A 17,437-nucleotide genomic window follows, 5' to 3' on the forward strand; every position below is an offset into this window, starting at 1 on the left:
AAACATAAAAAAACTCCCAAGAACAACCTTGGTTGAGTCATGAGTTTGCAATGCAAGTCTGATGGCCTTCACCGTTTCTATAAATTTCCAATCATGTTAACTGTTTCAAGCGTAATCTTTTCACAGATTAGCTCTGCTGCAGCATGGGCAAAAACAGACTGTGCAACACATCAGGATCTTGGTTCCTATTATGCTAATAATTAGCGAGCACTTGCCTCCAGGTCCCTATCTGGCTTCTCCTCCACAGCTTCCTCCACAAACTTCACAGCCGATGATCGATTCTCAGCCTTTTGGTCCCAGCTCAGCCGGCTGTCCTGTTCTGTGCTGTCTCGGAGCAGGTTTTCTATGGGAAGAAAGACACAGTCATGTCGCTGTTCTCACAAAAAAGAATACCAAAAATTTCCAAATGTGACCAGGAACGTAGTTTACTTTGCACATGAAAGCTTCCAAGATTTTCTCGGCTTCACATCTTCTTTGAGACAGCAGAGCAAGAAATACCTATTACAGCATACTACCGATGTAATATGTGTTGCATCCGCTTAAAGGTTAGAAAAAATATCTGGTCATGCGACGACTTAATGCAGTTACACCGTGAGTAATAGACCCAATGGGCACAAGACAATAGCTGAAGCTCTGCCTGCGTTTTTGAAAGAGCATTAATATCTCCCTGACATATATTTATAAATCAGAGGGAAATTATACACGAAATGATGCTCTTGAAGCTCTACGAGATGCACAGAACCATGCTTAAGCTGAAAAATCAGATGAGCCGAACTCAAATACTTACAACTCATGGCTAAGCAAGAAGGTAAAAGAAAAGAAAAGCAGCAAATCTAAGTTAATGCCTTCATATCAAACAAGCAATGATCTACAACACAAATATTTTCTCTCGAACCATGCAAACAAACCTTGCTGCAAAATAAATGGTAAGTGCATAATGGAATTTGGTTTTATGTAATTCATGATTGGTAACTATTTCCAAACTACAACAGAGAAAAACATTGAGCATGCATGAAATAAGCATTTTCTGGCCTAACGTCGAACCTCAGTAAGTGCTATGTGGAACATGTTTATGCCAGGCACATGTTGGTACTGGGGAAAGTCAATGCATAGCGTCAATTGGCAAAAAGAGGGTCACGAAGTTTCCAAAGGCAGGCATTTCAACTGGCTTGTTACGAGACAAAGTCAAAGAGGAAAAGGCTCGCAAGCATTCGTTACTCACCCATACTCTCTGTGTGGTCATCCTGCTGTGGCAACAGGAAACACGTGAGCACCTTGTCTCCTGTTGCTTCATCCAAGTCCGTCTGAAACTTGAGCATGGGTTGGGACTGGGGAAGAAAAGAATTGACGAATTGAAGAGCCCTTTAGAAAAAGCAAAACATTTTGCATCATTCAAAAACAAATCACTAACGGACAAACGTCATAAAAAAAGGTGCGCTTAACCATAAGTTCTAGAAGGAAGCCCACAATTCATTCATATAAATTGTGACAATAAAACAACGGAAATTAGACTTGCTTGCAGGTTAGGCTTGTTTTATAGTGTGTTAAACAAGAAACCTATTATAGCTAATTCAACTTGGTTGGTTCACGGTTTGGGCTCCAGGCTGTAACATCTCACAATGATATCAACCACAAGGGATGCTACAGTGAAAGGCTCGAGAGAGACATCGACCAACTGGAGTTCCTTAGCATCCACTGACACTGCATCGTACACCGCCACTTGTGTTCTCCACCCCTTATCAACATGTGGTTGCAAAGTGTGCCCTCACCACTGAATCAATGTTGGGGGCTCCAATAACTCGAAGCTAAACAACACTATGTCAGGCAAGCGGGCCAAATAGAGAACCTGTCAAATTACTAGAAACAAGACATTTTTCAACGGCGATTGACACGTTCAAGCAAAATAATTTTTCGTTACTCCTACCTGGTTTTTGGCCAGCCATAATGCCTTCAGGTTTAAAGCAGTCACCGTCAGAGGCAGATTTTGCAGCCTAAAGTAAAAAAAAAACAATAGAGAATAAAAAATTCTGCACTTGGGAAAGTAAGCTTGCCACCAGATAAAACGTAATACAGTATTCAGAAAAAAAAAATTTCTTACTCTTTTTGTTTCTACGCAACATAAATGACGTAACAACTACTTTTTGTCCCTAACTGCTCAAAGGGGCTAGGATCACTGTGACTAAATCATGGTGTTTAATTTTTCGTTCATATTGTCACAATGGAAACATTCCTGGAATATATATACACGGTCAAACCCACTTATAACAATACCAATTTTAACAATACATCGGGTATAACAATGGGCAGCCACTGTACCGTCAAGTTTGCCATGTGTGCTATGGTAAAATAAACCGCTTATTACAATGGTGTATATTATATTATCGGTTATAACAATAAGGCATAAGGTGCTGCTAGGCATGGCCGTTCTGAGGGAGCGCTTCCCCTCGAGACCCCCTGTAGCCTAGGAAACTCGAATCCTCTCTGCCTTTGCACGGTGGAGCAGTCCATTCTGAGGATGTGCTGACCGTGACGCTCTGCAATATCTTCCCATATGCTTTGTCCAGGCACCCGCTTCGCGATTGCATACGTTTTGACGCAGGCATGCTGCAGCGTTCGTGCATATGTCTTTCTAGTGTGATCCTCCTAGTGTGCCATTATCGTTGCCACGATCTTGCTGACCCTAGATTTTTCGTGAACAGCAATGGAGGATCCTCCTTCAGGAAGCGCGACACAACTGGCGCAGAAGCAGCAAATGGCAATACCGCTAGAAGTTAAGTGGAACATTGTCCGTGAGCACAAGGACGGCGTAAAAGTGTGAAAAGTGTGACGATGACGATGAACCGGAACCTGTGCAGGTTGTGTCTCACCAGGAGGCTCTGAGAATGATAGGACTCCCTGCGGGACTTTATTTTTGCTGAGAACCTTCCACTGCACAATGCTCAGCAGTTGAATGCCTTGCAGAAAGATGTCGGCCAGATTGCCGTGAAACAGACAACGCTTACGGATTACGGGTTTCTTGCCGCTATGAAAAAAAAAGTGTAGGCTACCTCGTCCTCATTAAATGTGCAGTTTATAATGTTTTCTGTTTTTTTGGCCTAACCCGGTTATAATGATTATCGGTTATAACAATGATATTTCCACGGCACTTAAATATTGTTATAAGTGGGATTGACTGTGTGTGTATATATACATATACATATATATACACACATATATATAAAAATGGCATGCCCTTATATTCCTCACCAGCGTGATTGAGCATTTCTACCCCTCTATCGACAGCAAAAAATAAAATAAATGGTGCAACACTTGCATACTGCAAAGGTGACAGTGACATTGCACACAAAAAGAAATGTGAAAATAAAATGAAAGAAACCACAAAAAGTCTCTACAGCAGTGCATGTGCCAACATGCAAAAACCTACAAACCTGTTCCCAGACACGTCCAGCACGTGCAGACGTCGCAATGTGCCAGTCTCCGGGGGCAGCCGCTGAAGGCAGTTTTCACGCAGTGAGAGCACCCCCAACCGCACCAGCTGACCAATCTCGGCTGGCAACTCCGACAACTGGTTACAATCAGCATTCAGGTTGTTCAGGTTCACCAGGCGCCCTATCGACGTGGGCAGCTCCGTCAGCAGGTTGTCGGTCAGGATCAGCTCTTGAAGGCTCACACAGTCGCCAATCGACTCTGGCAGGCTTCCCAGCCTGTTTTGATCAATCTAGCATGGGATGCCACAAAAGAAGTGACAAAATTACAGCATGCATCTGATGCACAGCACAAGCTTACACTGCAATTCAAAAGGCACCAAATATGATTTTGTGCACAAGTTCACACAAGATTTAAAAAGCCAGAGTTCCGAGTCTCAAGACCGCAGTTGCTGCAAAGAGCCACTGTTAAGAGCCACTGTGTTCAATAGAAGAGCGACTTCCTTGTGAAAAATCTGTTTTTCCACACCCCAACAATCCTGTACAATCATTAACAATTCTAACAAAAAATGCTTATAGGTAGTATTACTGGAAATCATAATTATAATCATGATATAACAACCTACATACAGGTCAGAACCTTCAAAATATGAAAGGCAATTACAAGGCAAATACTGGCCGAACAGTCAATCCATACAATACTGGTTCTGCTGCTAGTTTTGGTGCATTTAAACTCTGGAGCACAACTGAAAGCAGTGTCGTACACAACGTTGTCAGCAACACACAATGAGAAGTGAAAAGGCACACCACAGGAAATCAAAAGCTAACATAGTATTGCTAACACAAAACAAACCCATACTTCACTGAGTCACCAGTAATAACATCCAATCCTCTTTGAACTTTCTTTAAACCTCTACAGGAGGATCAGTGAGAACTCAGTGGTGGGACAGCCAAGGCAGGTTTGGAGCAGCTATGAGCTGTGGAACAGTTATGTGATCATTTGGGGGCAGCTTCGAGTGAAAATATTTCAACTTTGATTAACCAGGACACGCAGTTTCTACATACTGCATGTCCAAATTTTCATGTTACGCAATAGTCTTCAAAAGGTAGTGTGCTTGTCACGGCTTATCATGAATGGTTTTCGTGATGAAGTGAAGATTCACTATGAGGCACACGGTACATGCCAGATGGAGCTGTACAGACTGGTTCAGAGCAGTCTTTTTACTCCTGCTATCTGTTTCTTTTTTTCTTGCAGTCATGTACACTGTTAACAGTTTTCAACTAATTACAGGGGTGTCTAAGTGCAGCAGCTGTCCACAGCCTCCTCTTCTATGGTAGTGAAGCATTGGCGCTTGTATGCCTTTTTCCTCAGCATGTTTGTCACTAATCTTACGAAGTAATGCAGACGGCATGTGGTGCTACGTCTCATGACCTACCCGCATGTGCACTGCGCGGTCGGATGGCTCTCGATGATGATTACACTGAGTCAACACATGCCTTATATGCTCATGGCCTAATTTCAGAGAGAGAGAGTAGTTCAGTTTCAGAACAGAGGTGGAAGCATTATTACTCAAACAAAGTAGAAATCTGTTTCTTTTTTTGCACAAATGGTGCACTACTCCTAACTGACATATGAGCAAGAGAGGAAGCTGGTGCTCCCACCAGGCTGCGTACCTTGAAGATGGTGAGCTTCCTAAGGCGGCCAATGTCCTCGGGCAGGGCTTCCAGGTAATTTTGGGAGAGGTGCAGGTCTGTCAGGGACTCCAGCTCACACAGCTCATCTGGCAGGTGGCCCAGCTTGTTCTCGGACACGTCCAGACACATGAGTCGCCTCAGCTGCCCGATTTCCTGCACAGATGCCAAGAGCACAGGTCACACCATGGTCCGGATAGAGGTCACGAAACTTATTCCTTTTTCGACTAAATGTAATGAAAATGCACAGCCACTTATGTTTATTTTTAATCCCGATTTCAAATATGTAATCACTTTTCTTGTTTTCAAGACATCAGAGACTTTCACTCTTTTCTTTGGAAAAAGAATAGAAAAATGAACACTGATCAGAAAATATTTAACATGTTGCAAGAAAGAACACAGTACAAGGAACACAATGCAGGGAGTACTTATTTGACTGACCCAATCTTTGTTATTTCCGAGCAGTTTAGGAGTGCACAAAAAGTTACGAAGCATAAACATAAACTAATTCGTTCCCAACATGTACTTTATTCACTTAGCAACATGCCGCAAAAAAAAATTATTCCTTTACCCGGTATAGATGCAAAGATGTCCTCATTGTAAATTAAAGTAAAAAATTGTGCTTTAGGAGAACAAGAAATAACAAAGATGAAATTCATTCAGCCTTATAAAGTGAAATCACAGTGAAAAAAACAGGACAAATAGATTTGTAGATATGTAGAAGGTGGGTTGTAAGTTTCAAATTTTCAAAGCCTTTCAAGACCCTCGAGACTCCTGTACTCCTTCAACTCTGAATTACTGGGTTTTAACACCCTGAAGAGGCCCACAGGCTGCGGGGATGTCATAGTGGAGGGCTCTCGACTAATTTAGGACACCTAGAATTTTTTAACTTGCGCAAACACTGCACAACATACGTTTTTATATTGGAATATAAACAGCTACAGGTGCTGGATTCGAAACTGTCACCCTGGAATGAGTGGCTAGATGTCAAAGCCACTGAACACCCAATGGAGGATAGGTGAAAAGTAGCCATGTGTAGTGCATGGGTTATGTTCAAGAAAAAAAATTAAAAAGAGAATTTTAAATTTTGCCTCCAATATGTTAATGAGCACACATAACCAAGCAGCAATCATGTGAAACATTGAATCCTCCAGAGTACGACTGGCAAATATACACAGACATTATGGGCAGCTATAGCTTTTGCTGTAAAGGGCCCAAACTTGATTGTTTGTTTATTTGTTTCTGTGGGCTCTAAACGTTTGACAAAAGCTGTACATGGAATGCAAATATCTTTTGATCAGTTTAAGCCATGGAACCTTTGCAGAAATTTGTGCAAATATGGAATCGAAGCTTGATGCTGACTCCAGTGAGCGCTTATCTGTGCCCACATACCATTTTGAGCACAATAATGAATATAATGGGGCTCACCTTAGGTAGTGTAGAAAGCTCGTTAGAGTCAAGCCACAACTCCTGGAGGCTTGACAGTTGCCCCACAACAACAGGCTGCAGAAAAAACAAAACAAAGATGAAGTGTTACACAAATGCTTTCTAAACACGCACACGCGTGCGCGCACACACACACACCTTGCATTTTTTTTTTTCATAATATTAAGAAGCCGCATGTCACTTTTGTAACATTTGTAGCAACTGCTCATTGTGAATAATGGTAAGTCAAGAAAAATTAAGCCCCGATTAGAACATGGAAGTCTGTCGATACTGAAGTTTACAAACACCACAATTATTTATAGAGAAAAACGTAAAAAGCTAACTCCTCCAGAGATTACACACCCAAAATCAATTTACAACAGCCAAGAGCCCACAACTTTCTTGCTCCGAGCTGGTGATCTAATCGGCCTAATCCATCAGTTAGCCATACTAGTTAAGTGTAGTTTGTAGAACGAGAGCCACCCGACAGGCAGCGGTCCTGTGTGTGAACCCTAGAGCAGGAGAAAAATTCCTCTGTACCAGATGTTTCAAGAACACTGGCGACTAAATTTTTGAAATGAACTTTCCGAGATTTGAAGATGGCCTCTGTGGCACAATTGTACCAGTGTTAACAAATGTCACAAAACAGGGGAACAATTGGTAAGCTAGTTTACTAATTCCTGATGATTAACTTTTTAACTATCACAGGATTATAGCTGCAAAAGAGAACTGTAGCCAGCAATTACAGATAACCATTTAAGTTTCCGAATTTCGAAAACAAAATTACTGTCAGAGCTGTAGCTGAAACAAATTCTGGCTACCTCGTGCCAACGGATATACACTTTTGAGAAACCTGCGCTCTAAGCACTGGTGAAAGAAATGAGAGACAAACGAGCGCTAACTTTCAACAGTTTATTGTGAACCACGAGGCAGCATATAAAGGCAAATCATGGCCAGTCATCACACATGCGCAGTCCGCAACCATTCAATGACAATGCAAGTATTGCAGCCATTTACAATACTTGCGCCGTCATTGAATGATTGCGGACTGTGCATATGTGATGACCAGCCACGATTTGCCGTTACATGCTGCTTCACTGCGCTCCAGCTCATGAAAGACAAAAAGGTGGTTAAGAGGTGTCATTGATTGATTGCGTTGGGAGCAGTAGAAAAGCTAGAGCATGGATTTTTTGAAAGTGTGTCAGCTCCAAATCTTTGATTGCAACAAGATGAGTAACTGCATTAGTAAATGAACTATCAAGAATCACTTAACTAGCTCATGAGCAAGCATTACCTCTGTTTTTTTACGTCTGCTAATACTAGTTGAACATTTTTCACATAGAAAAACCCCGCAATGCATGCCGGTGCCTCACGTCTTGCATGCATGACTCAAGCGGGAAATATTTTCTTTAAAAACCCAAATGAGAGGTAATGGTCCACAAAAACTGTACTTCGCAAATTCATAACACCAACAGCTGCACAAAGTAGCCAATTCGACGTTTGAAGTGAGAATGAAACCCACTTCACTGGCCGCTTGGCAAGCAAACCGGGAATGAATGCCTCTAAAAACTAGTGATTTCGAGATTTCGAACGTGCTCTGTACAAGGGCCAACCCAGCCCGAGTGCACAGAGAGCGAAGCGAAAGATTCAGCACTTGTGTTTGCATCTGGCATTCCTGCCTGGCACATGTTTTGCACTCTTAATTATAAGACTGTTCACATTCTTCACTACACTTTCCTTGCTGCTTTCCATGTGTATTTTGATGATGACTGTCCACTGATGACGAAATAGCATTTGTCGAGGAAGGGTGCAATTATGCCACCTCCTGCAGTTGCACGAATCCACAAGCAGTGGCACCACGTGTACTTTGCTTCTGCACACCTTCCTGGCTTACAAATGCCATTTTTTTTGGATAAAAATGGCATAGTTGCTATCACGAGGTGCTGACCTAGCAGTCTAGCTTGACTTAGTATTCCCTTTTCGTCTCCCTTTAATGCATTATGCATTAAAAAGAAAAACACGCATGGTAGACCAGCGCACAGGAACTGACAGCACGTAAATACACGAGGTCAAAATGAAATCTCACCAGCTCTTCGAAGTCATTGCTGCCGAGATCTAACCGCTCAAGTTTGACCAGGAATGCAAACGAGAGTGGCAACCCTTTCAAGTAGTTTTCCCGCAGTTCCAAAGACACCAGGTTCGATAAACTGCAAAAAGCCAGTTACAGGTTACTCTCCAGAAAAAAAAAAAAAAAAAAGATGTTAAAACTATGAGCAAGTAAATTCCAGTACTTCCAAGAGTAAAAATTATGTTCAAGCCTTAATTTCCCAATGGCTATCCAGTTTTATTCATGCATTCTTTGCTTATTTACATCACAAGAGTACATGAACACACCTAAGTACCATAACTTGAATGTGTATAAGTTATGAAATTCATATTGGGTAACGAAAACATTTTAAACAGCTTGCTTTCCAGTTTGTATAAAAGAAACAAAAGGTTTCTGTTGTTCCGTTGTGCCTTTATGCATTTTAAAACCCATTTATTCCGACAACACTTCTAGTTTATTCACACCTTTTGCACCTTCACAAAACCAGCCAAGTAATGGGGCTTCCAGAGGACAAGATCAATAAAAACAGAGGCATTGAAAAAATGCTAAACAATCAGGATATTATAAAGTTTAATATTTCTGATCAATTTAATTATCAGAAATGCTGACAAAAGCATCAGCTCTAACAATACATTTAGACAATAAATCCCCACTTAGCATAAAGTCCCATTTCAATCAAGCTGTGCGAAAGTGCCTGCATGTTTCACAGGAAGTCACATGTCTGCTGCTATGGCGAAGGGTGGCGCTGGCGAACACTCTAAAGCATGGGTTACATGCAACATGAATGTATAAGAAAATGGGAAGAAGATTAAACAGTCATCACCGTATCTCACCGGTAGAGTACTAAACGAGAAATTCGGAGGTCATGGGTTCAGATCGCATCAGCAGCATGTGGTTGCTTTTTCTTCTATTTTCTAACTTTCACAATTAACATTATTAGTTCCCATTTGTCACATACGAAAATTACCTCCTATGCTTTCCTTTTCGTCATTGCCTATTTGTTGGCTCCTTTATTGTGCGTGGGCTAGGAGTAGCATGTGTCCTAAGGATCCAAGGGTACAGTTATCACCACCAAGATCTTGACAAAGCGCAGCGCACCCCAGCCGCTTACATCACGACAGCGGATGGACAATAAAAGTGCCAGCAAATGAAGGTGGGAGCACAGATCTGAGCCAAACAATGTGGTGTCCCCTCGTCACTTTACTCAAAGCTTATGCGTACAGCAGATTCATTTGCCGAGCCTTTATCGCTCATCCACTCGTCGTGATGTTCGCTGATGGGAGAGGTCATGCATGGGCCTTGTTAGAATCTCTGTGGTGACGTCCCGGTGGACTGGATTCACATCTCAAAAGTGCTGCTCAAGTTCGCAGCTCCTACCAGTTTGAAAGACCATCTGGCATAGATATAAAGCCCAGCCTTAATTGGCCAAGCCACACAAGCATGCCTGCAAGGCCTATGAGTAGAGTGTCTCGACTTTGGGATTCGCTGAGATCGATTTCGATTTCAAAATTGCTGCTTAAGTTCGCAGCTCCTGCCAAAGTGTGGTATCCTAACAACACAAAAACCACTGGACAATCAGTGAGCAGCCATAATGCCTGCCAACTACCACTTGCAAAACTCGTGCTTGTGAAGAGGACCGGGCCAAATTCGGAAGCAGAAGTCTCAGAGCTAAAGCACTAGAAACTGAGGCGTGGGGCGTGGGGCTTTGAACAGATCTGTCGAAAGGAACACGGCAAATTCCAAGAAAATATAAACCTTATACAGCCCCTTCTATGGTGGCTCAGCAGCTGGGGTGCTCAATGCTGAGCCTACAGATGTGAATTTGATTCTAGTCACGAGTCTCACAACTGTTACATATCAATGAAGGCAAAGCGCAAATCGCCTGAGCATGTCGGTGGTCAAAATCATTCCAGAGCCTTCCACTAGGGCCTCCTTCATAACTTACATTGCTTTGGGAATTTTTTTTAAAAATGCGCCATCTTAGTGTGGCAGCAAAAAATATTAGAGCCAAAGAAAACAGATGCACAGCACTATTTGACGTTACTGCCTTACTCCTGTCCTCTTGCAGCCGTGGTGCAGGCAAACAATAAACTGAATTAACTGAGCTGTTCTGCTAGCGTGCAGGTGAACTCTTCAAAAAGCAGAAGGCGAAAAAATGTTTTGCTTTCTGCACATTCACTAAATTCATTATAAGCACACTTCTCTAGTTCCAGGTTTTGTATAAGGTGCAATTTCGGTTTAGTTCAATGTTTCCCATAAGGAAAGTAACAATCTGAAAGGAAGTTGGCACTTTTACTTTCTTTTTTTTTTTCTATGCTTCAGGTAATCAATAGCATGTGCCAAATATATGCACAGGTTTAATTTAAGCAAGGTATTTGACTAAAAGAAAAGGATTTTCTTGAAAGCTTACTCACCTGCCAAAGTCATGGGGCAACTGTGTTAATGAGACATCATTAAGGCCCAATACTGTTAAGCTTCGAAGCTGTACAAAACCAGCAGGAAGTCTAAAGGAGGCAAAGAAAATTTACCAGCGGTTAAACATATAATTACTGCATGCACACTTTCATCTAACTGTTGAAAAGTAACTTGCTTGGAAAGAGGATTGCTGCTGAAATCTGCGCTCTGGAGGGACTTGAGGAACTTTATGTTCTCGGGTATTTCTTGAATATCTGTAAAATAGGAAGAACGCTTGCAATGAACATTTTATGTTTCATACACTACAGCAGAAAACAGGATCAACAGAAAATGATGAACTGTAAAAAAAAAAAAAGGTTGCACCACCTCCCCCTTTAAGGGAGACAGGTAATTCCCACATATTTTGTATCATGTTTAATGCCCTTTTTCTCAGGACCTATTGCGCTAAAACAGTCACAATGCCATTACTGCAAATAGCTTTCCAATTTCCTTTTGCTGAGCAAGATTCACTAAAGAATATTTTTATGGTGATTTTGAAGTCAAGATATGCAATAAACACTCAGTGAAATGAAATTCCCTACATTAATTTCTACAATTCCAGTTATGCAGGCTCTTTGTCTTCTGTTTGTTACGTAATGGGTAGAAATAATTGTTTCAGCCCATGTGGTTTCGAAGAAAAAGGGTTAAATGCAGCAAAAGCTGATATTTTGATATATTTGTCATTGAAGTGAGAAAAAAAAAACATCTTTTTTCAATGTAAAATTATATTCATCAACTGCACATTGGCCTATGATATCAACAGCACCAGCCAAGCAGTCATCTTCCCAATGACCACTTTTCTTGCTTATTTGCGGCCTTCAATTGCGGGCCTCTTTTGTGATGAACTGTGTAACTTTCCCACAGAGTCATCGTCAGTCAGCCTCAAACCGCCACTGTGACGAATATCGCTCAGGTGGAACACCAAATGCTATAAAAAATGCCTATGTGTGCAATGCAACCATTAATAGAAAAGCCACAGCATTCATCATGGATATTTTCAGCTTTTAAATGCCAATAAGCATATCGTTTGCAGGCCGTTTCCAGAAAAAAAAACGTTGAAGACTCATTCCTTTCTTTAGGAGAATAGATTTCTTTTTCCCATCAGTAAACCACCGTAAACCACATTTGACTGATGTGTGTGCCACCGACAGTGAAGGTTAAAGAGTAAGAACTCATGCAGGTGCAAGCCACCATTTAGATGGTGTGCCCTGTACACCGGGGGCATTGCTGAAATTCAACAGCATGATGGTTAACATAGGCTGATAAGTGTAGAAGCAACAGTTGCACAAGGAATTTTTTTTGGCATTATTCATTGCATAACTACGAAAGCTGCGGCCCAGAGCCAGAAGAAATCTACACTGCTCGTGAAACCATGCGAAAACTGGGCAATATTAAGAACGCACTTCAGAGAAGTCTCACAGCAGCTAAATATAAATTTGGATAAAAACAAAATACTAGAAAGCTTTTCACTGCCACCAGATGAACCCTAATATATTACCTATAAGTATGTTTTTTATAACGAGGGAGAGCTGAACATTACTCAGTAGTTTAAATCGAGGAATGACTAGTCATCACAAGTTTTTGATCTCTCCAGGCCTAATTTCGAAGAAGTAATTAAGAATTAAGGCAATCACCCACCCGTGAGCAGGAAAAAATGTAGTCGAGGCCAATATGCACACAAAAAATTCAACTGATCTGCACTAACAATAAAGCTGATGAGAAACTAAATGTACATACTAAGCAGCGATGCACCTAAGGAAATACTCTTTTTGAAGGCATCAAGAAAATAAACCAGTCCCATTTAAGCCACAATTAACACACATGCAAACAAAACTGGGGCATCAATATGCCTATTAACTATCCGTTTTGCGCTAACTTCATCTACAATATTCATAACCAGCTGGCCCGACAACATACACTTTTGAACTACCTTTTCATTAAACTACAATGTGACACCCCCCAAAAAAGCCACCAAACATCATCACTATGGCCCACCATGAAAGTATAAAAAAACCCATTAAGCTATGGTGCCAGTGCAGTGATTACATACTGTGCTAGTGAAGCAATTAGGAATACAAAACCAAAACAAAATGCAGGCGAAAAAAATAAAGCACATATTGATCACTGTATGCATCAAACATGGTGCTTATTAACACCAATTTGATACAAAGACAAAACTAAGCAATATCAAAACAGATAAGCATGAAACATTGCAAATAGCAAGCGTATGCAAACGGTTAGCAGAGCATTCACGAACGCTCTTTACTAGAAGATAGCACATTAATAAGGAAGCATTCCGCAAGCTATATACGTGGTCAGCAAAAGTTTAGACAATGCAAAAAATCACATAGCCTGGACCTTTTATGACATTCTGGCCCCCCAAAAACAATTAAGGGCGTCGCTCACAAGCACAGGCCCACACCCCAGCTAAGAATGCAAATGAAAGGTGCATACACACCTGGTTCAACAGATCGGCGAGCAATGCGCACCTTACAAGTGCAGCGCCTACGTCTACAATGCTCGCAACGCATTTCTGAGAGTGCTAAACAATCGCGATGAGGCTGAGAATTCAAACATGTGACCGCTTAGAGAGCGAGAAAGAGCCGCAAGAGGAGAAAGGGAACGGTAGAGTACATGACAAAGCCACAAGCTTGACAGATGCCAGAGGCAATACCAACAAAAGAAAAGAAATAGGAGCAGAGGAGGAGAGACAGAAAAAGAGAGAGACAGATCACACGCAAAGATGGGCATACGCGCAGCTGCGGTTGCTGCTGCTGCAGCGTGCCCGATGAGCCGCCATTCTTTTCTTTCTGCTGCTAGAGTGATTTCACCTCTGCCTGCCCAGGACTAGACTAGAGTGCAGGCTGCAGAACCTTGCCCTATTAAAAAGGCTCAGCCAGAAGTGGCAGGTGTCACAATGATTTCATTGTGTACACTATGCCGGATGCTTCAATAAGGAAAGTCGGTCAAGCGTGCTCGAGCAGTGCCTGACATGCTGCCATCAAAATGACGATACATTTCTGCCTTTTATTTCTGCGGTTATAGCATAACTGCAAACAGCAGTAAAAAAAAAAAAAAAGAAACAAATCTGCGCCAAACGTGATGGTGGCCAAAGCAATGAAGTGCCAAAAAAATTCCAACCACGCCTATCAAATGCCTGTAACAGTCTTTCGTTGGACAGCGTGTACAAATCCCTCATCACATGAGAAATGCAATCAGGTCACTTTCTGAGCTCATAGAACATTTACTTTTTTTTTTTTCTATGAATTAGTGTTTCTTTCCAACTGAAACCACCCACAAATTTTCATATTTAAGACACATATTTGAACTCCACAATGAGCCTCACAATGCATATATAAGTGCAAACAAGCCATGAAAACGACACCAACACAAAAACCATATACTCCAAATAGAAAGCTTTGTAAAGTTATCAATGTGATTGAAATCAAGAAGATTGAAACCAGCAGAAATTTCCCCGTTGTTCACATTAATCTTGGCAAGAATGCAGGTTATAAATACCAATACTGCAAAACCTAACCAGCAGAATAACCATGGATAAAACAGCGCACAGAATCCTTTCTCCATGTTATGTTGTTCTCTGCTATGCTTATCATTCAGCAATTACACCAAATCTAAACTGTTGTCAAGCAGAATAAGTAGAAAGTGCAGACTGGCTTATACCGGCTTAGGGTGCAACATTGCAGCCCCTCATGAGCACACCATGATGTCATTAGACTCATTGCTTCTTTTATAAGCCAAAGGCCCCATACTGCATTATAAAAGCAATTGAAGCATATCTGGCGATAACCTTACCAATTTTTTCCACCAAGCTAAGCACTCATATTCTACAGAAGTTAGCACATTATAGTCAACACCAGCACAGTAAGCAAAATAGTTCCATTAATGCAACAGAATTACACTTCTTGTTCGAATAAAAACCTGGCTTTGGTGGGATGATAGTTCCCACTGGCTGAATGGGTATTTGATGTTACAACCCACTCAACTCATGACAAAAATACATTGTGAACTTTGAAGAAGTAAATTAAGTGCTTGTGTGTATCTTTGTTGGTCTAGAAGTTCCCGTTTTTATATCGGAAAACCAACTAGCTCGGCACTTCAGGTCCCACCCTCTTTAGTGTTGAATAAGAAGTCTAAAAGTACAGCGTTCATCTTTGGTAGTTAGCTTTTGTTACTACTTGCTGGAATGTGCAGGTCACACTGCTTCAATTCAAGAAGCTATTAAAGAGATTGTACACTGCACTTTAAGCGTCCATATTTTTAACATTTTTTTCAACACAATGGAAAGCTACCAGTTGTTTTCACAGCAGTTTTATTAGAAATGCTGTAGAATAATTTTACCAAGAATTTTTCAATCAGTGCACGTGCCTGTTTTTATGTAGACCGCTACTAGACACCATAAGCAACAACTGCGATGACGACTGGGCATTGACAAAAGTGATGTGCCGACCCGAAAACTAATACAGTCAAACCCCCTTATAAAAATAATATACCGGATATAACAATTGTCTACCGCGGCACCATCCATCTATTTTTCCATGTTTCCTGTGGCAAAATAAACCACTTATAACAATATCCTGGCACATTATCAGTCATATCAATTCCATCTGGTTTACAAGAGCCAACCTTGTAAGGGAGAAAAACGTGCAAATACTACAAAAAACGTGAATACGCTCACAATGGGAAAGTGCATGCACGACGAAAGGTGGAGCCGAATGACAGTTCGATCTAGTGCGTGAAAGTGAAAATTTCACATGACCATGCACACCGACATTGTGCACGCCATGAACACTTATATGTCGTGGCGGTGCAGGGGTGCAGGGGGGGTGACGGCAACGACGAAAGGCGCCTTAAAATGATAAGAGTTCCTTCGGAACTTCACTTGCATTAGAGACCCTACTCGGTTATGTGCAGTAGTTAGGCACACTGCATTGAGGTGTGAACAAATTACAAAACGAATCAGTCAACACTGAATGACAAATTTTTTTTTCTTGCAAGAAAATCCACATTGTAATCTACTATCTTGTCAAAAATGTTCCAATGATTTTCTTTTTTTTTCTCTCTTTGCATAACCCAGTTATAACAATTATTGGCTATAACAATGATATACCACTGGCACTTGAATAGTGTGACAAGTGGGTTTGACTACAAATTTCACCCACCAGACGGTAAAACGCAATTTCTAAGTGAAGAGTAACACCAATTTTGTTTTCACCAAGGCTGTTACCGCAGAGGAATGTACGCCTCACTTTTTAGTTTTAGTGGGCCGCAGTGACCGCTTCATCCAAGGAATTCAAAGCACTGTGGCACCATCTAGTGACAAACACTAAAAGCACATCAAGCAATGCAAAAGTGAGGGTCGAGCGCAAAATATAATGAACGATGATGAGCGCACTGAAAAAAAAAAATAATAATAAAAAAAAAGAGCAGTGCGCACTATAAAATTGGCTATATTTTCCAGAGATGTGGTCACATGCGTGCCACAGTGATAATGACAGTGCTTCGTTACAAGAAGTCACTCCAGTTGGTTTTATGCAGTTTTCAACCCGCTACATTAAAATTATGAACTCCTGCTTCTCGGATACGGCAGTGCTCAACCTATATTGTATGAAACAAGATCTCTTCATTTCCACCATAATCTCATGCATTTTGATCACAGTTCTGCCCCTTATGAAAATAAGTGGGTCTATATATTACAAAGACGAAGCCTGCACAGTGCTGTACAGTGTTGCTCAATGTGAAAGCAATCAATCAGATACATTAAACCACACACTTCATCATCATACTTCATTCACTGGCTGCCAGGCGCCTTTGAGAGAGGGCAGCTCAATGTAGGTGAGGGGGGCACTACGCTGAGTAAAGGCTTCTGTACTGTCCTCAAGGGTGGCTCCACTGTCCAATGTCTAACGATTTCATGTTTACGTCTACTCTCGATCTCAGGTGAGGCAGAGAGAGAGACAAACATTTATTCAGAGCAGGTCTGAAATATTCGCCCTAGGTGGGCAGCCTCCTCAGTCCAGGATGCCGTGGACCCAAGCCATCTCCCGAGTCCGGTCGACCAGACTAAGCTGATCATCTAGGCTGGGCTTGAGGCAGTAATTTTTTTTAAATGCCTTGTTGCGGCGTAGAGAGGCGACATCCTAAAATATAATACCCGCTCAAAATGTTCAATAACTCCCGAAGTTGTCATTGATGATTTTGAAGTAAATATTACCTTGTCATTAAGTCATACGAGTCTACCAACAAAACAGCATGTTTCGTCACACTCGATGGCCAGAAAATTTTTGGTTTGCGCATTGGCTCGACCAAACAGTGG

General features: G+C 41.5%; 1 protein-coding gene across 10 annotated transcripts in view; it reads right to left on the reverse strand.

Moving 5' to 3' along the window:
- LOC146190732 (protein scribble homolog) overlaps positions 1-17,437 on the reverse strand; it is a 175,756-nt gene that overhangs the window by 106,573 nt on the left and 51,746 nt on the right. For 9 of the 10 annotated variants that reach the window (XR_014706574.1, XM_084601109.1, XM_084601104.1 and 6 more), the window contains exons 3-11: positions 11,240-11,318; positions 11,064-11,153; positions 8,629-8,749; positions 6,546-6,620; positions 5,100-5,273; positions 3,429-3,718; positions 1,925-1,991; positions 1,223-1,328; positions 216-343 (exon numbers count right to left, since the gene is read on the reverse strand). Coding sequence is in view for 9 of the 10 variants with exons in the window: in XM_084601109.1 (XP_084457235.1) it covers positions 216-343; positions 1,223-1,328; positions 1,925-1,991; positions 3,429-3,718; positions 5,100-5,273; positions 6,546-6,620; positions 8,629-8,749; positions 11,064-11,153; positions 11,240-11,318 (1,130 nt within the window). In the remaining variant the exon portion in view is untranslated. Of the gene's footprint in view, positions 1-215; positions 344-1,222; positions 1,329-1,924; positions 1,992-3,428; positions 3,719-5,099; positions 5,274-6,545; positions 6,621-8,628; positions 8,750-11,063; positions 11,154-11,239; positions 11,319-13,561; positions 13,653-17,437 lie in introns of those variants that run through there. The other variant, XM_084601108.1, reaches the window with a different exon arrangement.

Source organism: Amblyomma maculatum, chromosome 4 (assembly GCF_055883805.1).
Source record: "Amblyomma maculatum isolate TAMU_Amacu chromosome 4, ASM5588380v1, whole genome shotgun sequence".
Classification (NCBI taxonomy): Eukaryota; Metazoa; Arthropoda; class Arachnida; order Ixodida; family Ixodidae; genus Amblyomma; species Amblyomma maculatum.